This window comes from Drosophila virilis, chromosome 2, assembly GCF_030788295.1.
Source record: "Drosophila virilis strain 15010-1051.87 chromosome 2, Dvir_AGI_RSII-ME, whole genome shotgun sequence".
Lineage (NCBI taxonomy): Eukaryota > Metazoa > Arthropoda > Insecta > Diptera > Drosophilidae > Drosophila > Drosophila virilis.
In genome coordinates, this window is record NC_091544.1 from 16,059,350 (window position 1) to 16,084,692 (window position 25,343).

Consider the following 25,343-nt stretch of genomic DNA (forward strand, 5'->3'; position numbering starts at 1 on the left):
TTATTATTAATTACCATGAGCCATAAAATAATACCCGCAAACACATACACAGTTACACATATACATAAATTTACCTGGCATATATATATTCACGTGTATACCACACATTTCACCTATGTACATCATATACATTCTGTATTGCGCACCGTTGTTGCTGTTCTGTGTAAGTTATTCGCTCGCTCGGATTCCCTGTGGTCTCTGGCTAGCATCTATCGGTACATATTTTTAGTGGAGTTGGTTAGATGGACCTGTGACATCGCCAGACTTTTGGACAGCTTTGTTGTACCTTCTTTTTGTTCAGCTAAATCAGTCATACATCAAACATTGACAGCAGTACATATACATACATATTGAATAATTGATACGGTTTTTGTCAAGAGTTTCCTTCAACTGTGGCTTTTTCAATATATATTTAACAGGACGATGATAAATCAAATACGTTGAATAGCCATTATTAAATTAGAAATATGTTCGTGCGAGTTAATAAATTGAATGACACTAATTTTGGATCAGATTCGCCAAAATACTTGAAATAAAAACATGGAAAATACTTTCTAAGATTGGAACTTTTGTAAATAGCATATACTGTTTTAAATACAATGATGTATTTTTTATACCCTTTGGAGAGGGTATTATAAATTTGTCTCAAAATGTGAAACGCATCGAACGATATAATATCTCCTACCCTATAAAGTATATTGATCAATATCAAAAGCCGAGTCGATAGTCATGCAGAAGTCCCTCTTTCTGTTGCACGCCGCATATATGTCAGAACCAGTTGGATCGGATCACTATATCATATAGCTGCCATGGGAACGATCGGTCGAAAACTAGGTTCTTGGCAAATAATCTTTTTTGTTTATCAATATATCTTGACCAAACTCGGCGTTAACTATTTTTCCTGTGCTTCTTGGATACGAGCAAGCAGTATGAGCATTATGATAAGGTTGGGTCTGCTAGGGTATTAGATATTCGTCGTGCCGAAGCAATCCATTCTTTCTCGTTCAATTTCCAATTTGCTAAACCCAAGGTGTAGGTTCAAATTCTAAATATCTGCCTCAAATATTTCGCAATGTAACATGAAAAATAAGAATCAGTTTTTAATGAAAATTCATGTTCTGTAATTAAATGTTTTGCGACATCTTAGTAAAAAATGTTTTTCTTGCACGCAACTATGTTTAATAATAAATCTTAAATATAAATATAAAATATGTTGCTTAAATGTGTTGTCCTGAAAAGCGACACAATTCTTTTTTTTTTTTCAAATATATAATGAAATGTATTTAACAAAAAATAAGTGAGCTGCTACCTTACAAGGCAACTTAAACTAATCAGAAATATCACAACAATTCAGGTACAAATATAGCTTTTTTTTTCTTTGTTACTGAATTATTATATATTATATTATTATATATATTATTCAGTTCATAAAGCCATGAAATAAATACTCATTTTAAGTGTCATAGTTTGCAGCTATATTATAATTAAAAACATTTCTATGTGTATGTTAGGGAAATAGTTATTATTTTGTATTTGCCCAATAGAAAAACGACTACTATCCCAAAGCTAAGCTAAATATATTGGTGCAGACTTTAAAATGTTAAGCGCAGAAAAGCAGGAGCGCAACGGCTTTGTATAAAACAAAAAATTAAATAAATAAATAGGAAGATGCCTATGGATATATATTTAACAGGGTATCTGTTAGCCTTGTCCAACTAGAAAAGCTACAAAAAGGCAAACCTGTTTAAATGAGATAGCCAACATTAATTGTTTTGGGCCAACAATGTAGGTTCGCCGTTTTTAGCTGTTTTCCATCTGAGTTGCCTGACGGCAAATCAACAGTCAAACGCACAGGAGTTATTCCTTATTTTTCCGCACTGGCAGCACTTTTAATCTTGTTGGGTCACACACATCCATGCATACATACAATGCTAGCACAAGTGCCGTTTACATATTTTATATTTATGCTCATGTAGTTGTCCGTCCGTTTCACTAACTGACTGTAGTATTATGCGCCCTTCTCTAACAACCCTCTCCAGTCTGTTCGTGTCTCTGAAGTATTTTGTGGTCGCTCGACTCAGCATGAAACTACTGCAAACACCAACAACTATAACAGCTGTAACTGCTGTTGTTGCAACTAAACACACGTACAAGATGTACGCACACACGCACGCACAACACTTTCTTCACACAATACGCTTATCCTTGCACCGTGGCGCCGAGTCGCTTTGCTTTCCATATCCTAACATCCCCGTCCCCTAGGTTGATTGATGTGCTTTTGTTTGTGCTTGGCGTGGTTTCTAGTTTTATTGCTGGTTGCTTTTTGTTTCGTTTTCTCGCTTTGCCTTTGTCGTTGGCGTGGCTTTGTTTATGGTTTAGTTGATGAGCTATTGCAGTCGTCCTGCGTACGCTCCCGTACGTGTTGTTCATTCAGCTAACGAATTTGTTTGCCGTTGTCCTTGCCTGTCTCAGTGTAATCGCATACGTCAAAATTATGTTCTTTCAGTGTGAAATGACAGGGCACAAGATGTGTTCGTGTCACGCTGACACGGCATGTCCTGCAACGCCTTGTAGTAGAGCTAGGACAGCTCAGCTGAGAAACCTGTGCGATCTCTTAAATTTTAAATTAATATTCAAATTAAAGACAAGTGGCACAGATTTAACTGCTAGAGCTGTGGCACACTTCCACATTTCCATTGCACCGAAATGTCGGGCTGTGTACGGCACAGATCCTTGTAAAATGCACATACATGCATGCATATATATTTAATTACACTAAAACGTGTCGTTGTCCACTGCGCCTCAGACGGATTTGGAATTTCAAATGGGGGTCACTTGAACTAACGAACAGCGTACACCACAGAGCCATCCATCACACACACACACACACATACACACACACACACACAAACACACAGATACACACTCCGAAAAAACTACTGACACACTAATCCGATTAGTTTGGCTGTCATTTTCTGCTGGAAAAGTGCAACAGACTTCGCAAAGGAGCTGAGCGCCGAGCCTTACCTCCCTCTTCTACCAGTTTCTGCTCCAAGTATGCATTTTTTTGTTTAATTTTAAGAAGCAGAAAAAAAATGAAGTCCACAGTAAGAACGTTTCCCCTTGCAGCAACAACAAAAATTCAATAATTAAAAAAATAAAGAAACCTGGAGCCGTTACAGCAAGGGACTGCCAGACGAAACAGTCAAACAGTCTGCCTACTGTTGAATATATTGCTGATATACTCTATTCTGCAAAGTGTTATAATAAAGTATCCATGTCCTACAAATCTGAATAGAAAGAAGAAAGCTTTTAGAAAAAAAAATAATTCATCGAGTTCGATGTTTAACGCTCTTATTATTTTCAAACTCTTCAAAAACTGAGTTCAGCCGGTTCGGTCAAAGATTTTGGTAATTATATTAGGACAAGCTCAAACTAAATTTAAATGCTGTATATAGCCTTTGGAATCCTCGCAATTTTGGAGTCAAAAAGATGTTGAACAGCAGTATATATATATATATACTTGATGGCGCATTTCTAAATGCCGCCTTGACAAACCTCTTTCTTTATATCATTTTAATTATTTACAGGGTATACAAAATAAAAAATTTTGTATGGCCTTTGCGTCAGTTGCTCTTCTCAGCCCGCTTCCACTAATTTGAGCCACTCGCTTTTTTTCAACCAATTTACGCAACTCTCGACTGCCAAAAACCAAACTGACAACTGCTTAAGGGCGCGTCGAGTGGAGTACTTCAGTTGCAACTGCAAAGTGCAATTGAATGCCAAACGCGCGGCACAAACTCCTTAAAATGCATGCAATTGGAAACAGAGTCCTTGCGCTCGCCGAGTTCGCGCATGCCTCGAATGTCATTTTTATTAGCGCATTTAAAATGTGATTCTTGCTTCGGGCAGTGGGGTGTCCTTCCTTGACTGAACTTGGGCATTTTTATCACATAATATTTTATTTTAACGGCAATAAAGCGTAATTTAATGAGCCCATAAAACGAAAATACATTAAGGGCAAGGGCGCACCTGACTGACTAGCTGCCTGCCTACATTGCCTGCCCATCTCAGCCCACATTCCCAGCCATCTGTCAGCGTAGCGTATACTGTTGCCAAATTAAATCGTGCTGAGATTTGCTGCTTCTTCTTCTACGGTTGCCGCTGCTTTTGTAGCAGGCTTAGCGCCTGTGGCATCTATTAAGCGCGTCAACTTTCTCTGCGTCTAGAATGCTTGCTCTCTCGCGTACATTACACATACGCCCCATATTGCGCGCGCCATGTTGGTGCCAGCTACTTTGCGTGACTAGCCGCCTGTCTATGAGTCCGTCTCTTTCTTACGCTCTGAGTCTGGCTTAAGGCCTGTCTCTGACTATTTATTCGCTGTCTTTTCTACATAACATGACATTGACTTTTATTTAAATGATTTCCACTGCGACTGTCTCTACTTGGTTGGGCTGGTTGGTCTGGCTGGTCTGCCTGGCGTATCCTTGAATTGCAATAGACTGCCATATGCCGTTGTTCTACTTCTTTCTTCTGCTTTTGCTTTTGTTGTCTGCCACGAATTACTGCTGCCCTTGCCACTGGCTTCAGCTCCAACGCCAGCTGCAGCTGCAGCTCTCGCCATTCCTTCTTCAGCTGGCCTCGCCTTGTGGCAGTCATTGTATTTCTTGTTCTCTGTTGTTGCTGTGTTGAATGCAACTTGTAATAAATATTGCAGTCGCTCCTTGGCTCGCGTTGAATGCTATAAATATTTGTTAGCCATTTACACTGCTATTGCCGATTTGTGATATTTGCTGGAAAATATTATCATAGAGCACAAGGGAATTTGCATTTGTCAAGACATATAAAAACATATATTTATATCCATGCTGTCAGCTGGATATGTCTTGAAATTTCTTTATTGGAACTATCTAAGTATGGACTCTCTGTCGCCGGCGCAAATTGATGGCCCGAATGGTATAATGTCCGGCTTGGCGGCTCTTAAGTATGCAATTCATTTGTAATGAATGCATATTAATTACTGCCGATAAGAGACGTTGATACACACACGCACAGACACACACACACACACGTAGCCAAGCATGACAGATATTTCTATATTGAGCAATAAATTTGACCAAATGCAAAATCGATGCCAATTGCAACATACAACGTGGCATATGCCATTAGGCGTATGTACGCATATATATGTAAACATCTGTATATATATACATATATAACATATATTTGTGTTTACACTGACTGGCTGATTAGTATGCCCCGAAACCCCAAATAAGTTTTTAATTAACCTAAATTTAGAAAACTAATAAAATATCATAATGGACAAGAACAGCATCGCCATGGAGCCTAAATTATTCAAAAAAAACAATCCCATGTTCATAGAGTATGATTGCTCCTGTCGAGAGTGCCCGACTACCAGAAAGCCTAGAAGTGGCTTATACTTAATGCAGCTGATGAGGTTATTTTCAGACGCCTTAGCTTATTCAGACCTTAAAGATGGATGAATAGGCCTCAAAAATTAACATGCATATTTTCAATCGACGCGCTCATATAAAAAATAGGCAAAAAGATGGATTCTGAATATGTATATATATATATATATATATATATACTTTATATCGGAGATAACTTCTTAAGCCCTTTGACGGCGCCAACCGGCCGTATTGCTAAAGGGTATTACAACAGGCAGCTGTTGTTAGCTGTGACCTTGTGTGTGTGTTTGTGCGTTTGCAGTTCGCTCATTGTTTGTTTAATGCACACAGGCACACTGCACGATTTGAAGCCGCCGGGCAATAACAACAACATTGTTATTATGCAATTACAAGTGCCGCGACAGTAGCCACCAAAAGTTAATGCGGTGCATGATTATTAAAATGTTTGCAAAATATTCGAACCTGCCACAACCCACAACCAACTGTAACAAGGGGCGTTGCGTGTGCATGCACTCATTTTTTCTGTTTACATTTCGTATAACAAATCATGTGCAAACAATGTCTGGAACAGCTGTGCGTTCAGCTGGAAGCACAAACCGCAACACTGCGTCCCCGTTCGAGCGTTGTGTTGAAAGTTAAGCAAACAAATATTTGCACATAGGCTCGCACATGGCGAAAGGGGGGCGGGGGAGAAATAAGGGTGCGTAAACTAGAGGAAGGGAGAGTGGCAAGCCAGACGATCAGCTTTTAAGGCAACTTTTACAAATTGGTGCAAAACCGCTTAACTCTAAAGTGGACGGCTCAGAGGCCCCAAGCAAATCAACGCAATGCGCATCAATCAGCAATTCAGAATTTTGGCTGTTCGGCAATTCTCTCAACAATTAACTAAAAACCACACGCACACACCCGCATACAACTTGTTAAACAAAAGTGCGTGATATTCTATTATTCAATTGGGGACGGCGGCAGCCATTTAGACAGGCAGGGGCTGGGGTTGAGTTCTGGGCTTGTGGTAATGCCAAGCAGTTTGCCCATTGTTGTCTTTATCTAGTGGTTGCCCTTTGGCGCCCTTTCAAAACTCGTAAACAATTTAAAATGTCATATATTGCGTATTCGCGACGTAAATTAAAACGGAGGTGGAAATTATTTCGGCTCGAAGGAGTCCAAAGGCAAACACCCGAAAATACCCAAAAGCCAAACACCAAACCAACCGAGCGAACGACCTAACAGGCAAACAGCAGCAGCAGTAACAACAACAACAACAACAGCAAAGGCAACAAGAATATGAAACGGAAGTAAGGGCACACAAACGCAAAGCTCAAAAGAAACAAGCCATAAAGAAGACGGCACACACTCACTCACACACACAAGACACATGCACGCTCACAAATACAAGTTTACGACCGGGGCGTATATGTAACGTTGTTTTTACGGCACCCACGACTCGGTTTACCCCGTCGCCTACCCGCACACCAGCGGCAGCAGCAGAATGTATAAATGACATGTGGATGAATACGTTGCCGGAGCGTGTGTTACGGGGGTTTCAGTGACCAAGTAATTAAGCAAAGTACAATTTGGTACCATTAAGTAATTTCACTTCATTCATTGACTCCATGACTACGACTACGACTATGACTGCAACTCCGTCCATGAATGAGGCAGCGACTTTCACAGTTCGCTATCTATAGCCTCCTGTTGCCGCTCTTGTTGTTGGTTATTTATTGCCAAACTAGCTAGCGTAGCTGGCTGGTTGCAACACGACCTGCCGTTCCTTTGGCTGACCACTCTGCGTGTGTGATGTGTGCATATAAAATGGAGCTATTTAAAAAGGGTTTCAATGAACGCCTTTCTGCCTTTTGCATCCTTACCTCTGCATACACATGCAACCCGCCCACCTCAACTGACAGTCGAAACGCACCCTGCTCTTAACTTACAATTACTTAACAGTGAATGCCGGACCTGGTTGCTTCTAGTCCAAATGGAACAGAATTAGTATATCTAAAAGCCGGATCTCAGTCGCCCCTTCTCGGAATTGTTGCTCTTGTTCTTGCTTTGTTTCTCTTAGTTCAGTAAGTAAATTTTAATGTCATCTCGGCCAATAAGAGACATTATTGCCAGTTAAAAGGTGTTTCTGAATTGAGAGCCAAGTGCCAGCATTAAGGGGATCTCCACAGGCCAATTGCCTTTAAATTGCCATACCTCTGCGGTAGGTATCGTACTTTTATAACGCACCATGAGGTATGTCTGTTATTCGACTTCTGAGTTTCAAAGAAAAATTACTTATTTGTAAAAAATAAGAGCTTAACATTGCTTAAATTAATTTTTACTTTTCACTTTGCTGAAATTGGGGAATTTAAAATTGGAATAGTGATTATAGCTCTTGGTTGCTCGGACAATTAAATTATTAAGCTTATTTGTCAACTATTTGTCGATAATGTACAACAACTCAATCAAAAACGTATTGGGTTAGTAGCCTATTTGGATGATAGCTTGTTATCATCGGACGTCATGTACTAGTTACACAGAAATAAAAAATCTGAAAGTTGGATTGTGCGGATACACCGCACTATTCCATAGTGTCATGAAATTCAAATATCTTACCTACTGCGCGTCAGCTAGTGTATTCAGGTCGTCCGCAACACACATAACTTTGCTATCCTGCTGTGGTTTCACACTATTGTCCTATGCAGAACTTACCCAGAAGAGTGACACAAAAGAACAAGTGGAATAACAACAATAAGTGCAGCAACAAATGTGACACTCGGCTAAAACCAAAGAGCAAACAAACTGAAATGAAGTTCAGTTTGGCTTTCCTGATTCTTGGCACAGCCACTTGATCCCTGAGCCACCCGTTGGGCACTGGCTAAAACCAAAACGCATACAAAACACACAGAGAGAAAACTATGACCAGAGCCACAGCCACAACACAGACAGTTGTGCAAAAAACTGGCAAGTTTGCAGAAATTTTGACCAAGTCCTTGGATAACTTGCGAAGGAGCCAAAACATAGAATGCATACTGTTGCTTTTGAAAGCAAGTGCATGTTGATTAGTGCTTGATTTTGGGGCCTTCAGCTTACAGCCGAATGCATGTAGGCAAAACTAAACTTCCATATATATTCCAGAAAATAGAGATTTAAGAGCAGCTGCGGCACAATATAATAATTCATAAATATAATCAAACGCATAAATTACTCGAGGTTGTCAACACACAAGTTGGCAGCTGCCAAAATGCTGGAAATGCTAAAATGGATTTCATTAAAATTTTTGCAGCTGCATAAATGTCAAAGGTCAGCAGAAAAATACAAACGCATATCAACTAAAATAAAATAAAAGATACATCAGGAGCTGAAATGCACACACGCACACACACACATACAATTTGTTATGGTAATATCGTAAACATATAAATATCCCATATATCGCATGTATTTTGCTGCTGTAGCAGACACTGCGCCTGTCCAATCGAAGTCAACAGGCGAGTTGAGTGGTTGACTGAGTCGAGTCTGGGGCAAAGCTGATGAATAATGTCGCCTGCTTTTATGTTGCAACATTCTGTGCAACGCTGTGTGAACTCAAGGACCAGGTCACAGCAATTTCAAACAAGGCAACTAGAAATGGCGGGCATGCAACAGCAACAAATACAACAATAACGATTGTTGCAACAAGATGTCGTGATTATAGCAACAAAAAGCAAGTGCAATACATTTAAAATGTTTTTCAATAAAAGTTTTTCGTGCTGCAATTGTTTTTCGCTGACGGCTACAGGACTTTGCACATGTGTACCAAATGTCTGTGCTTGTGTGTGTGTGTGTTTGTGTGTTTGTGTGTGCTTGTGAGTGAGTGTCCTGGTAGCCAAGGCTAGCGCTTGCCTGTTGAGACGTGGCATTTATGTTTGTTAGTGTATGTGTGTGTTCAAGCTCAGTAGCGTAGGCGGAAAATGTAAAGGTGTTATTTATTCACGAAAGAAGTAGGAACTACAATAGATTCCGATTAAGAAATTGTAAGCACTGGTAATTTTCTGCAACTACAATGTTACCTATTTTTTCTTCATTTAATTTATATACTTACAAAGTAGCACCTTGCTATGCGTTCTTCCTGCTAAGCCAGCATCCTCTCACAAGTGTTTTACTTTCTTCCACTTTGAACAATTATTATTTATTATTTTACAACTTGTAAACCCTTTCTCAAGATTAAACCAGTTCTTCAAATGCTGAGAGTTAAAATCCAAAAGCCCCATCTGCGGACGCCTCTGTGTGTATTTATTGCACCTCGCAAGATGCTCAAGTGAGTTTTTGTGTATTTGTGCGTTGCTTGTCTGTCTCTTCAATTGTTTTTTGGAGTCGAGGGGCAATTTATCACAGCTTACAACGCGGCTGCTTACAATGCATTTCCTGTAGCCCGAGTAGAACACAAGTGCATAATCCTTTTAAATACGGCACAACATCGTGTCCTCTTGTGCTGTACAACGTTGCCAAGTCATGTCGAGTGCGTCTAGATGCGACTCAAGTGCTTGAAGGGAAGTTGCTTGCTTCTGGCCAGGTTAACAGCTAGCCAGCTTTAAGATATAATATTTTAGCTAATCTAGGGGCAATCAGTGCATCTAAATTGTGATAATCAATAGAAATTAACATTTAATTTGTGAAATAAATATCCAGAAGCTCTCACATGGCAAAGCCGGCAGCCATTAAAAACATTCAACGCCTGGCACATAAATATTTTTATGACAAAATTGGCATGAGACAACAAGGCGGAACCAAAGGAAACGCAGCAGGCACATAAAACAAGAAACGCGCCCAATGCCTCAAGGAGCAATGATAAATGTGCTAAGTGTATGGCGGGTGCGGCTCTAGACTTAGAGCCCAGGGTGGGGGCTAATAAAAAGCAGTTAAGTGTCAGAAGCGAAACAAAACTGCGCACATTTAAAAATTGACAATGGCTGTCCGGGCGATAAGTAATTAAAATGCAGACAGAAGCAGGAGGAAACAGGACATCGCCATCGCTAACAAGCGGCCAATAGGCGACCATTTAAGCGAGCAAATGAAAACTCATAAAATATGAACGAGGACAGCGCCAAGCCACAAAATAGTAAAGGATGAAGTCGCAACGCTGCTGGGATACCATATAAAATTCAGACTTAAAGGCAACCTTAAGGACTGTCGGCTAAGGACTCGACTGCCAGCGAACTGCTGTTAAATAAAACATAAAAACTATGTGACAAAATGACACACACGCACGTTGTGACAGGGACAGAGTCAGAGACAGAGACAAAGTCAGAGACAAGCGACAGAGAAAACGACTGCGACTAAGACAGTCCACTAAAAATGTCACAAAAAATAAAAATAAAACAAATAAAAATAACGACAACAACTAAATGTGACACAAAAATGCATATAAAAATTGCACGAAACGAACCAAGGCAAAAACAACAAGCCCTGGAAAATGCCAAATGAAAGGCGCGCAAATGAAAACTGAAAAGAAAAAGCATCCCCGCGCAGAATGCTTGTAGGGCCAGAGCAGATAGTGCAAGGGGGCCAAGAGCGGTAGCGAAGAGTCGTAGAGCTAGGTGGTAAACTAGGTTGAAAGCCGTAACAGCAAGCAAAACTTTCCAGGCTGACAAAAAAAAAAATAAAATAATAAAATGTAATGCCAAAATGTATAGACGCGTCCCTATATATAGGTGTGTATGTGTGTGAGAGTGTGTGTGTGTGCCTCCGTGTGGGTTTATGGGCTGCCTTTTATGTGCTTTGCGGCCATTTGTAGTTTGTAGTTAGAGCGTTGATGCTCCTGTTATCAGTTTCTCTCATAAGAAGCAGAAGCCATAAAATATATTTTTATGATCCGCAGTTGCACCTCTGCAAAACGTATAAGGATTTAAAATTTTGGTGGCATCACTTGTCGATATATGTGCAGAATTATAAATCAAATACGTATATATGTATTCTGAGTACAGACAATTTTGAAGTCAAGTCGATTTCGAAGTCTGCTGTGCTCTTGCATTGATTTGTTATAATTTGGTTCCTGAATGCTTTTAGTTCTAGATACTTCTTATCGATATTACAAATAAAAATGGCTAGCTAATAGATTATCGACTCTTAATTTTAGTGCGCAATACTATATTATTATTCTTGCGCAAACAAGCCAATTATGAACTTTATTAATTCCTGAATATTCTATATCGCGAATAGCACAATATACAACTGATATTAATATCTTCTGCAAGGATATTTAATTCTCAGCATTCCTTTGACAGTTGGCTCTTGCTCATTTACTCGCTTGTGAGGTGAATACATTTGCGTAAGGTGCAAACACGTAGTTGTGAAGAGCACTCTGACAGCTCGCCTACCCCCTGCTCTGCTTCCGCTTCCGCTTCCGCCTTTAATACCCCGCATACTTGACGGTGTACAAGTACTATTACAATTTCTATTTTGTTGCTCTTGTTTGCCATTTTCATTTGCTGCTCCGGCTGTTCTCCGTAAATATTTGCATGGGCAAAGTCATGCACTTCACTTCTGTCGCCATCTTCTAGTGCCAATCTTCACTGCACTTCAATTTCTCCTGCCGGTTGCAGGCCACTAACTTTAATGCGTTCGCCCAGTGACCCATTTCAAAGTTTACAACTTCATTTGGCTTTTGCCATCAGGCAAGCAAACGCGACATCCACAGCGACAACTCTGCGTATGAGTAATATTTCTGGAATTTCGTGTGGGTCAGTTGCGAGTGTAGAGAGTTGGTCATAATACTGATAATACCTTCATTTTAGATTTTATTTGATTGGTATATGTTTTTCCTGTTGTCTTTATTTTTTTTCAATGTTTTCGCAAGTGCCAATAAAATTGCATCAAATTCTATTATTTTCGTAAACACAAAACGAAAACTTGAGATATGCACACACACACCATACACTCAAAAAAAAAAAGCCGTCAACCCTGCAACTAACAATGGCTTTCACTATTGTGAATGGTTATGTAGCTGCTAAAAGGACTACAAACAACTTTTTTCGGTGTGTGCAAAATAAATAAAAGCGAGTTGTAACGAAAACATTTTGCAACAATATAAACGTATAAATATAAACGAAGAGAACAAAAACAGTCGAGCAGTTGGAGCTGAAGGTGTAGCGCGAGCGAATGCTTTGGTTGGTGCCACGACCTTTGCTGGGGCAGCGTTCGACTGGGGTTTATTGGCAACAGTGTTGCCATTTGTGTAAACGACTCGTAAAATTTTATATTGCAGGTCGTCTTCTTTTTTTTTTTTTGTTTGCCGGGCGACACATTTTGTGTTGCTTTTGTATGGCAGGGTGGGTGTTGCAAGCAGCAGCTCAATTGAGTTGCATGTCAACAATGTTGAAATTCAGGCAACTTTTATCACGCAGCTTGCATCTTATCTCGGCGGGGAATAATTTAATACAAAGCGCCGCTTGCCACACACGCACTATGCCAGCTGATATTGCCACAGGTTCAAACTGAATTTACCTATCAATTTGTTTTGTTGTCAATTCACGCAATATTTACAACTTCTTCAGCGCATTTGTAGCTGGCTTTCCTTTTAAACTCACACTTCGCACGACACTCACTTTTCGGCTTTTCCCTCCAATATAAGAAAAAACTAGTAGGGTGCGCGGTCGTGTACCGTGGCAGCAGCATACTACAAATGCTGCATATTGATAACATTTCACTTGCAGCCAGCTTGTCAATATCACTTCGATGTTCGAGAGGCACTTTAGAACGACACCCCAGTTGTATGCCACACTCGCACTGGTTGCTGTTGTTGCTCTTGCAAATGACTTTTCAGCTTTTCATGGAATTTGCTTGTCTGCAAACTGTCGAGCCATCAGGAAATTTAGAAGTCGCTATTTTCAAAAGACACACTTGCATATCCGACACTTGTTAAGCTTCCCATATTTAATTTTTCCCATTTTTTTTCCTACCAGTACTGTTAGGAATTAAATGAAAGAAAAAAGAAAAAGAAGAACGCATTCGGCACGCCGAGGATTAAATACACTTCTAAATTTAAGGTCTGGCAGATATGCTCATAGAATAGAGTAGATCGTAATTGCTGAGTTTGCGCGAAATACCTATCTTCAAAATTATATTTCGTATGAACTTTCCTGTGGCAGCTATATAAAATAGATTTTTTTTGTTATAATGTCTGAATAGAGAAAAAATATTAATCAGAATATTTATATAGATCCTTGTTTATATTACATTTATTATATAATACAAATAATATAAATAATATTTCATATTTCTATACATTAGATACATGCTTATCAAAACGCATACTTCAACTACTCGACTCTAGTTATATTGATATAATATTTTTTAAGCGTGATAAAATGCAACTGACATGTGAAAATATGCAGCTTTGTTTTATGCGCATTTTGTTGGTGAGGGGCATTTGTAATTATGAGTGACGGGGTGTCAGGCAGGATTTGAAATGGAAAATGCGAAAATGTCACAAATATCAACTGAAACACAACGGAAAAATGTAAAAGCATGCAGATCAGCACATTTTAAGAAGCTAACTTATTTACTTATTTTTTTATTTTAAATGAATTTTTTTGACCGATGTCCCCATTCAAACTTTGAACCAGTTAGCTTGGCTAATTGCCAAGAATTTTTAAGAACCAATTTGCACATACAGTTTGCGTATCATTAGTTGTTGTTGCTGCAGCATCTGCTGATGCTGATGCAAATCAAATAGTCAAATGTTGGTATTGCTACTGCTGGTAAATATGCACCACTGCCAAATAAAACAGCTGCTAGGTGGCCGAGCTGATGCCACAGAGAGCAGAGTGTATGCACCCTGGCGACATTTGTTAGCAGCTGGCCTAAATCGTGCGCCTGTTGCCACACATGTAGCAGTTGGTGGCACGTCCAGTTGCAAATTAGAAACAAATTTGTTTAATTCAATAAAAACATTGATTCAATGAGATAAGAGAGGGAGAGATAGAGATAGAGAGGGTCAGTGATACAGAGCAAATAAGAGCAAATGATATAAAATATTTGCTATTCGTAGTGCCCTCTATTTGCTGCTGCAGCTGCCTCGCAGCATGGCAAATGTGTTGCATGCCTTTCGGGGCGCTCATGCAAAATAATTACTTAAAATATCATGCCTTTTTCACCCGATATTATTTTAATTTCAAAGTTCTTGAAAGCATAGCTAAACGTGCTCCCTCTTTCCCAGTCTCTACCTCCTTACAGCTATTGCGCTCTCTCTTTCTCACTCTCTCTATCGTCCCCTAAACCCTGTTTTTTGGTGGCCATAACAAAACATCACAAAATGCAACCAAAATAAATGCCAAAACTTTTTATTGTTTTTGTTGTTTTTTTTTTTTTTTTTTATTTTTGATGTTGCTGTTTATGGCTGCATTTCATTTTTTACTTCGTTTTGCTCTCTGCCATTGAAAGCATTGAGGCTGTGGGGGGCGGGGGCCAGAGATACACACCAACTAGCCGCCAAAGAAAGTCAAAAAATGCAGCGAGTGTGTTTGCGGCCGAGTATGTATTTGTGTGTATATGTGTTCGTTGGGAAGTCTGCCTGGCACAACAATTTCCGGCAGCTGGTTTTCCACAGAAGCGAAAGTAAAACTGCTGCGGCTTTAATACATTTTATTTTATGTGGCGCCAACAAGTATGCTACAGTTTTTCATATCCAACGCTTTAATTTGGCAGCGACCCCAACGCCATTGTATGCATAATTTTCTGGGTGAGAATAGATAAAAATTAATAACGCAATTCGCTAGAAATGTTGTCAAAGGCACATGCACACAGACTCGCACACACAGTGCCCAGCGACTAGCCAATTTGATGCCAAAGCTCGTTCACGTACGCCGGTTCAAAAGGCGCGTAATTAAAATTTAATTAGAACAGGAAAATTAGACTATGAAATTCCAATAACGCGCCAACAGCTTGTAAAGAGCTGCGGACATCCGAGGAAGGGAAATTGTATACATCAGCAGGAGAATTAAATAAAAGCAAAGTAAATTAGTTAAATTTAATGTGAAAATCCTTTGATTAAAACCAGTCAAGTATTTACATTAGCAAGTATTAAGAGAATAACGGAAAAGAAAAAGTCAGAAATTGAGAGGCAAAAGGGGCTCTTTACACCGCGCTCAAATACGTTGCGTACATAACAAACTCGCACGCGCACTCTCGGCTACAAAAGCCAAACACAGGGCAAATAGGACGACATATTCTAATACAGCCAACCCCTCCCTAAATCCGTTGTGTATCCCAGGCGCATACCCAAGGACATGCGAGCGTTCCAGGCGGTATGCCCCTGACAGCATAGCATAAATTGTCAAAAGGAAGACAACGGATTACGTTGCGTGTATTTGTTCTGTGTATGTATGTGCATGGGAGTTCGTGTCTGTGTGTGTGTGTGTGTTATATAGATGTATAAGTATTTAACGGACTATCGATGTTAACGATAGTTTCAATATAATATCTTAAATTTTGATAATATCGATTGAACAAGTCACATTTCTAATTTTAATTTGTTTTTGCTTGAACATTTGCCATATGAAAATAAGATTGAATTGATTTATTGGCCCTCAATGCCATAGAATATATTTTTTGTTTATGTTATAATTTCTGTTTATGCCATAATTTTAGAAGCTTCCTCTATCGATAGTTGCATTGCACCCTCAAGTCTGACCTTGGCAGCAAGTCAAATAGTAGAGCAGTAAACTTCTCAGCTGTCAAGTGGTGCTGAAGGTCAACTGTTGGCGAGCTATTCGACATGGACTCTGCTCGGCTAGCAGCTGTTGCCAGTGGCCACTGTAGTTGTGAATTGTAGTTCCCACCTGCGGCAGGTGGAGCTCTATTTATTTATTCGCATTTAAATCTGATTTATGTGCGGCAAAAGACGACAGCTCTGCGCACGCCCCACTATCCCCGCCGCTCCATCCGGCAGCATGTGGGGAGCCGCGTGAGATGCATCTTTAATTTAGTTGGGCTCCTGCACACGCCCCAGCGTTTACCGCAAATGCATCTTCAATGAATTTCTCACCTTAGCTCCGGGAGCATTCGAAGCACTAGGAGCACTTGGCAGGCAACGCATCAGCTGGTTAAGGCACGATTAATGTGGCATGGGGAAAATGAATCTCTTAAAGTGCGAGTGCCACTAGCCAGCGGCAGAAGTAGTTGCTGCACATGCTTCAAAACCTAATGAATTTTCCTCAACGAGGGAAATTGCCGAAAAAGTAAATCGCCTCGAATGGGCTTACGGCGCACTTAAATCAGTTTGGGCGCTATCAAATTTACTTGCCAGGAAATGTTTCTCCTTTTTTTCTGCTGCCTCCCATAGCAAGCTGCCTAGCAACTTTACATACATACACAGATGCACACACGCGCTAAGGCAATCTGTTATCGCATTAACAATTTCATACTAATTTCGGCAGCCCATACACACTCGTACACACTCACATACAACTACTTGTTCACCACGAAGTAGGAAATATAATTAAATTGCGTGCCTCAGCGACGTTGCAAGGATGCCTGCGTCGCCGCTGGTGGCAGGATATGTATAAGCTCTGGGGCAGACGTTGTAGTAAACTAAGCGTAATAGCAAATAATTTCATTAAAAAAGAGCCATCCCAGCTAACCACGCATCCCGGCCCATGAATATAATTTCTCCAACATGAGCAGCAGCCACAACGATAAACTAGGCAACGAGGCATACAAATCCAACTGTAGGCGAATAATTCCCACTTGTGTTTAAGTAATTATGCCAGCAAATCCCAGAGTTGTGCAAAAAATCACAGCTTACACATGTTTGTGCCAGTGTGTGTGCGTGGGTGTGTGTGTATCCCGCTGTGTAGCAATAGGAAAGAGTAAGCTCCACGCAGCGGAATCAAATGTACTACATATATTTCTACCAAAAAACTGTGCTTAGATTGTGGGTTAAAAAACACGAAATCTGTAGTATATATAAATATATATGGTATGCCACATATATTGAAGTATGGAATATGCTTCACTACTCTTATTCATTTATTGCAGTTGCCTGCAGAGTCGCTTTGCACGTATCTAGTATAATCGAAAACGAAAGGCTCCGTAGCAGTGGAGCTTTTAAATTATTCGCGCTATGCAAGCATAGCAGAGAATCAGAGTGACAGAAAGCACTGTTCGAGTAAATAATCTAATAGAAAATAAATATTTTCTTGAAATCATTGAAAAGGACTGCTGTCAAGCTACCGATGAAGCTTCATCACAATCACCAATGAATAATTTTATGATAATACGAAAGCCAACATTACTTACCTCAGCTTAATCGTAAATCTGGAAAAATCTGAAATCAAGCCTACAAATTAGTTTGAGGTGGAAGTATACATATAAGTACATATAAAAAAGTGAAAATAGTCAATAGCTTTATTTGATCTAAATTGCAATATCTGTATTTGCTCGGAATAAAATTAACACGGGTCTATTCCAACAAAATGTGACGATTGACAATTGACAGTTTAACTGTGTCAAAAGGCCATTGCTTAACGTGTGCACTCCATCAACATAAATCACTCATACGTCACGTTAAACACGCTCAAAGTCCAAAATGACGGCGCCTTTACCAGGGGCGGGCGTGGCTGCCTGCGGGTAGACATGGCCATAAATTAATTAAAGCTGCCACATAAAGGAGGCAAGTTGAGAATTGGGATCGTGTAAGCTGCTATTAAACTGTAAACGCGAATGGCGAACAACGGCAACGGCAATGGCAACGGCAATGGCAACAGCAACAGCAAATTACAACCATTTACAATTAATTTGAACAACACTTGCCATGCAAATTGCGTGCCATGGCTCATAATTTTGACCGGTCACACACACAGCTCAACAAGCGCAGACAAACACCACGCACACATATAGACACACACACATACACACACAAATAAGGACGCGCAGAAAAAAAGTCATCGCTGGTATTTAAAAAGGGGGCAACGTGCAAACACTCAATTAGCATATCAATAAATCAAGAAATAGTGTTGCCAGGGCCAAGAATCAACTCAACTCCCTTTGCGAGACGCCCCCTGCTGGCTGGTAATCAAAATTTAGTTAACAACGGCAAACAATTTATTTACTTGGCTCGAACGCCACTTGCCAGTCCGTTGGCTGACTCTGACCTTGTGTTGTTGGACGCCAACGCTGCGTATGCGTGATGCTTGCGTGCCACCAATATTAATCATGGCCATGGACGGCGTCATCGATGTCCTACCGCTGGCCAAGGTCTTGGCCTGTACTTGTGCCCATCTGACCTGGCCCAGTGCTTGTTTGATTGAAACGCCCATAAATTAGAAGACGTCCTTTGTGAATAGTTCAAATTATTTTTGGCCTTTGCTGCTGCCTGCCAATTAAAATATTTGCCAGAGCGATAGACTCATCGCCCCGTCTGTCTATCTGCCCAATCAAATGTAAATGGCACGCACGCTAATTGGCCACTTTGATGATTTAATTTATTTTAATTGGCAAAAGTAATGCAAAGAGCGCGCAACGTCCGTGAAATGTGCGCCATTTGATGCCACATCCGGAATCATTCAATTAAACGTTAATACAATTCAAATGTGGTCATGACAGTCGCTCTTTCAATCTAACAATGAAGGCAACACTCCAAATAACGCACCTACTAACGCTTGTGAGTACCTCCTAATATTAAATTTACATACTTGAAAATGTGTGTCTAGCACAGCTGCACTTTTTGTCAAATTACAAACAATTAATATACCGAAATTATTCTGCTCTAAATATTTTACAGTTAAATATAAATTAAAATCACTATTTCATTTCATCTGTTGGAATTCATTTTTATTATCTGGAATAGCCTTTTATCGAGTTTTTCAATATAGACTGGTATCTGGTATACTGGCGAAAATGATTTTAACAAGTTTGAGAAAATGTACCATTCAGATTTGAAGAACATAAGAATACTCTTCAACATTCTCAGGTTTAAACCACACACAATTTTCAGCTAATCTTTATGTATTCAGTCCATACCAAATTTAACACAAAGTTTCAAGTCGTGTACCAAAATCCAGAATCTACATTTTTATTCGAGTTAAACGATTTCAGCTATTGCTCTTTATTTTTGCTAATGCCGAGCCCGAGCTGAGCTGCAAGGAGATGCGTGCTAATGCCACAGTAAGTGACAGACACATCTAAAGGCAGTATATAAAAGCATTCAATCCTTGACAGCGCCTGTCGGCTAGCTGTTGTCAGTTGACGCGTCCCAGCTTGGACACAGGCTATGCAGATTGTCGTGACAGCTTAAAGTTGCCCAAAGATCGTCACTTTACCTTCGCCGAGCTCTATACCATCAACATGGTAAGCTGTGCTGCTTAAATCAAAGCAAATCTTTAAAGTTTTTGCAGTGCCTGGAAGAGTGCAATTATATAGGCTCTGGCTATATTGATGTGGATCCGCCATTTCGCCTGGACATGGGCCGTGTAAGGCAGAACTTGGAGCATATACTGCCACAGCCAAAAGCCACAACCGTTGCCTTTATGTTCGATGCCTATGCTAAGTGCGAAGCCTATCGTAAGTCGCCGCCCGGTTAGCCAGAGCAAGCGGGAAAAGTGGTTTTAAAAAGAGCGTTGCCTACTTGCAGGCGCACAGCACGCAGCTCGCTTTGCTCTGCATCTGCCGGATATTGAATTCATTGAGGAGAAATGCAACCCGTTCGCGTTGCACGTGACCATCTGTGTACGCATCCATGCGATGCAGAAGTGCCCCAAGCAGTTCTACTCGCCCAGCGCCCAATGCCACATGGCTCAAACATTCTTTACGAAGTGCGTGGATGACATTGAAACGAATCTTTCGTAGGAGTATATGGACACACGAACACACACACATGCAGGCACACCTCTGGGCAAAAAGCAGCCAAAAAGGTGATACGTGTAAATGAAATGTATTAAAGTCCTGCATGCATATAAATTTGTGTTGCACTGACGCAAAGAAAAAAAGCGTTTCAAAATAAAAGAAAAAGTCATAAAAGTCATAGATGAAATATGGCAATTTGACTTTGCTCACTGTGTGGGTTAGTTTTACATGTGTGTGTGTCCTGGACTTCTATGCTGCAGTGTCAAAACTGCAAATTGAATCTCCCTTACATACATACACACATGCAGATGTGCTCGCATGTCAATGTCCGCTGCTGCTGACTTTGCATAACTTCGTCTGCTCCTTCAAACTTCCAAGCGTTGTGGCACTTGGTTTTATATACACTGTTGGAACCGTAAAAAAGGTTGCATTGGCTTTATGCAATGTCCGTCTGTCCGCAAGAAATAAGGTTGCATGCTCGGATATGCCACATAAAATAGGGTTTATTGCTGATGAATTTTTGTATGTGACCTTAGATAATGTTGCCACGCAATCATTCTGTAAGTTTTCCCTTTTAAATACACTGTGTGATAGAGCATGTCGTAGTCGGAAGTTGCCGCTTGCAACGTTTTTAGTTGTTTTTCGCGTTTTAAACTTTTTTCTTTATTTTTGCACATCCCTGAAACCGAGTCAGCAGTAAAGGTTGACTGGCGTCGGTGTCGCTGTGTATGTGTGAGTGTGTGTGTGTCACAGGACATGTTATGCAACTGAAACAAAGGCAAATTTATGTGTTAGTCCAGTGCCTCTCAGCGCCTGCCAACAGCCAACAGCCAGCAGGCAGCTTGAGCCATATTGCAGGCCCCTCAGCGTCAGGTTAAATGGAATTTCCTTTAAGGCTCTGCTCGTGTTTGTTCATGAGTCTTAAAACAATTACCACATTACTCGATTTCTAGATTTCTCTCTCACTCGCTATCTTCTTCGTTAAGTCTTTTCCACATCTTTTACTTTGCGTTTGTCTTGCTTTGATTTGCATTTTCAGCCCCCTCAATGCCATTGCCAGCGCCACCAACTGGCAATCAAAGAGCTTTTGCATTTTTCTTTAATTACGCCCTCAAGTCAAATTAAAAGCAAATGATAGCCAAGTTACACACACACACACACACACACACACACACACACACACACACACACACACATATACAGAGACAAAATCTCAGAGCAATTTTGTAGCCTTTTCCATTTGCGGCTTTGTAGAGTTTTACAGTTTTACAGTTTACTTAGCCAAATCAAAGCGCACGTTTTGGCCAGCTTTCAAGAAAATTATTTTTCAGACAAAGTCTGGCCAAGACGAGCCAAATACCGGCCAAGAATGGCCAACGCTGGCAACGCCTTGCAAATGAGTTGCCGCTACTCAAGTACCTAATGACCACTAGGTATTGCCTCATTTGTGTGCCAGCTAATTAGCTTAGCTTGGCGCTTCTCTTTGCCACAGCCGGGCACCAACGCAGCCAACGAGTCGAATAAAAGACGTCGAGTGCTCGTAATTAAAATAAAAATTCACTAGAAATAAAAATATAATAATAGTAGTCCTGCCTCAGGGATGTTGCACGTGTGAGTCTGGCTGGTCTGTGCAGTCAAACAGCCCCTTGGGGCGACTGGCGGGACAAGGAAACTGCATAATTCATGCAACCACTGCCAACAATAACAAGCTGGCTGTTGGCTGCTGGCTTGTGGCGCTATGCAAGAAGCGAGGGTGTGCAATCAAAATTATTATAATTGCGACGCGTTCGCCATTGTGCGCCAACAATGACTTCCGCTTCCGTGCTGAAATTTGCTTGTCTCCAGTGTCGCTCGTCCTGTTCGTTATTCGTTGTGATTGCACCCGCGCCTCTGATTGTTGTTGCTGCTGTTGCATCTGCGACGCCTGCATTTGCATTGTTTTTAGGCAACCGTTAAAGGGTAGCGCACTGTGGGGGTGCTGGGCTGTGTGAGGATGCGGCACATTAAGTGCCTGCAAAAGACGCGCGACAAAGTGAGCAACGCCCTCAGGGCGGGGCCAAGGCTAGAGGAATGACGAGACGGTGGCTAACGTGCTCAAGTGCTAAAAAACTAGAGAAGTCGCATGGCGCAGTTGTAGGAGTGTGTGTATGTATAGATGTATGTATTTATGTGTGTGTTTGTGTGTGTGTGTGTGTGTGTGTGGATGTGGGTGTGGATGTGCGCATTCAAAGCTGTAATTTTACTTTGAGTGAAAGGAAAACATAAGCCAACGTGTCTGGCTGTGTAATTAAAAGCATTCAAACAATTCTCTGATTAGCTGAACTTTGACATCAGTCAATGCAACATGAATGACATAACCTTTTGATCAGCTTGACAAACTCATAAGAGGCTCCTCAATCACCATACACACGCATGCACAACGCATCAATCAAACTGTGTGAGTCGAATTCAAAGCGCACAAGAGTAAAGGCCGGAACTTTGTTTGGCCTTTTGGCACGCAGCTAATGACATAATTTGATTTGTGTTACGAGAACTGTTTGCATCGAGTGCGGGGTATTATTACGATTATCACCATCATAACTTTTGCTAAGTGCGTTAATTTAAGCAAAGTTTTGGCAACCAGTCCAGCAAGGCCGTTCGACCCTGCTCCCCAGCCACTGCCGCATGGGCAATCAATACCAATTCGTTTGCCTGTGTTTCTGAGTGTATAATAAAGTGCAATTTAATTAGTTTAATTAATAAGCAAGGAAGTTTCCAGTCGCTAGCCAAATACACACATAGACACACGCACCCGCACCGACACGCACATCTACTCAAACATATACAGCACCAGGCATCAAATTGACTGTTTGTCTTTGCATGAATGAAACTCTGAATGGGAACCCTGATTATTGCTATGAAGCCATGGGGCGTGACATGGCATCAGTGTCTGTGCTGTATTATATTTAATTCTGGCTACCATTTCAATTAAGTTTTGAATACCCTGCACCAGCTCTGAAGCTCTGCAGAGAATGTTACATGCAGGAATAGGCGAGAGATCAGAGCTTTGAGCTAAATCGAAAACTACTTCTCTCGGCTATCTAAATTTAAGGAAATATCCCTTACGTTATCTTAATCGCAATCAATATCCGACTGGCGAGTAATTTGTCACAATTAAAACTGAGATCGTATCACGCGTTAAATATATCGCATATTTTATCTATATATGCTGGGTATTTAATTTGTGCCACCACTATCTCTCATACATGCCACACTTTAATTGCTTTATTTGCGCTCAGACACATACACACATACGACCGAAATCTGACAAGTCTGGGGCTAATTGTTGCATTAGATATCAAAAGTTTATGGCCCTGAAAGCAGCAGATTTTAGATATATTTTAATGAATTGTTATTACGCTTATCTGTCACACAGTGCAACCACCAGCCGCACCTTCTCCGCACCCTTTTGTTTGGCATGTTAGCTATGTTTCGTGCTGGTGGTTTTTTTAATTGTTGCGTATACGCCAGGTGGGCCGGTCCGTGACACAGGCAAAATCCCGTTTGCATATTAATGTCGGCACGGCATGTGTGCGCGGGTGGGCGATGAGTGAGGGGGGGAGAAAGGTTTACCTTTGGACACTTTCTAGCTATTTGCCTGTGCCTTGCGTGCCTTTGACACTAGCTTTCCGGCGCCGCGAAAAACCTGTCGCCATCCAATTTCATTCGGTGTCGGATTTTCACTGATTAAATATGCGCGCCCATATTTCATATTTCTGGGGCATTGCCTGCTGCATATTGCCGCTATTTCACGGCTCAAAACCCGGAGTGCACTCTTTACCAACGGCTGCTAATCGATATACTCGACTAGGCAATATAAAAGTAAATAAAACTTTTGGTCAAGTGGGGCACAGCTCGAAGTGAAATATAATACTGGAACAACATATAAACCAGCGCCAAAGCATTAATCCAAAGTGGCCACTTGACAGGCATATGAATACAACCCGGCAACCAAGCAGAAATATTACAATATGAGAGCACAATAAAATAAATCAAAGAGCCATGTTCGCCGCTACAAATAAATTCATAAATTTCGAGTGCCAAACAGCAGCAACAACAAGAACTACGGCAATAACAATAATAATAATAAAAACTGTGCGAACGAGAGCGTTACAGACCATTTTGCGCGCCAATCAATGAGCTATGAAAATATGAAAAAAATTAACAGCTTCGCAGGCGAGAGCTTGCGACTGGCTGATACACTCTCTTCAGTATAACCTCAAACCGAATTAAAAATGTAAGTGCGCGTGACTGTATGTCTTGTGCCTCATAAATGTTCTCACAGTGTCTAAAAGGATGCCAGTTGAAGAAAAGGATTTTTGGATGGCACAAAAATTCCTTATGCTTGGTCTTAGGCTAGTGTACACATATTTACCAAATCTAGCCTAACGCCAATACACCTCTTTTGTTCGCTTGAGAACAGAGTATAAAAATCAAAACGATCACAAGCGCTGGAAATGGCAAGGGTCAGAGGCGGGTGAAAGATCCAGCAGCAGCTCTTGTGTCTGTTTTGAAATTGTAAATCACTTTTCGAAAATGGAAAATGTTGTCGCACGTTTTCGCTTGTGAAGACACGTCCCTGAACCAAAATTATCTATATGTATATTAATGTATGTATATATAGATATAGGCTAATCGCTGGCAACCCTGGATTTGTGTAGGGCGACCTCAAGTGACCCAACCGGACTCATAATAAATCTGCTGAAGCACATTGCGTATACGCACTATTGACACAAACACTTCAAATAGACGGGCGAACAAGCTAGTGGTAACTCCTGGCAAGCGTGAGAAGCGAAGCTTATGAAATAATAACAAAAACAGCAACAGCACACATTGAGCTGGATAAGACGAATGGAAGTCCTGGGATTGGTTGTAGGGTTGTGGAGCGGGGAAGCTATGCATGAAAAGCAAAGCGTAGGAAATCTGTTGAATATCAAATAACAATCACTTCGCAAGCTAAATATATCATTATGCCTAAGTAGGTGGCCGTATAACTGGCTTCGGGGCAACGGCATACAGTCACAGGGATAAAGCACGGATACCATTTTAGCACACACACAC

At 40.8% G+C, this 25,343-nt stretch overlaps 2 protein-coding genes across 2 annotated transcripts in view; both read left to right on the forward strand.

Annotated features, from left to right (window-relative positions):
• The window catches only part of LOC6631239 (pneumococcal serine-rich repeat protein), a 117,870-nt gene that overhangs the window by 58,745 nt on the left and 33,782 nt on the right, over positions 1 to 25,343 (forward strand). The gene's annotated exons all lie outside the window — the stretch shown is intronic.
• Positions 17,418 to 23,779, forward strand: Obp85a (Odorant-binding protein 85a). Its single transcript, XM_032437672.2, has 4 exons — positions 17,418 to 19,565; positions 19,620 to 19,748; positions 19,796 to 19,961; positions 20,032 to 23,779. The coding sequence occupies exons 1-4, from the start codon at positions 19,548 to 19,550 to the stop codon at positions 20,244 to 20,246; spliced, it is 528 nt and encodes a 175-aa protein (XP_032293563.1). The 5' UTR covers positions 17,418 to 19,547; the 3' UTR covers positions 20,247 to 23,779.

Excerpts from the sequence above, each read along its gene's own strand:
- Obp85a (XM_032437672.2), top strand. Across the intron at positions 19,749-19,795 it reads AGCTCTATACCATCAACATG|TGCCTGGAAGAGTGCAATTA; the intron begins GTAAGCTGTGCT and ends AAGTTTTTGCAG. Across the intron at positions 19,962-20,031 it reads TGCTAAGTGCGAAGCCTATC|GCGCACAGCACGCAGCTCGC; the intron begins GTAAGTCGCCGC and ends GCCTACTTGCAG.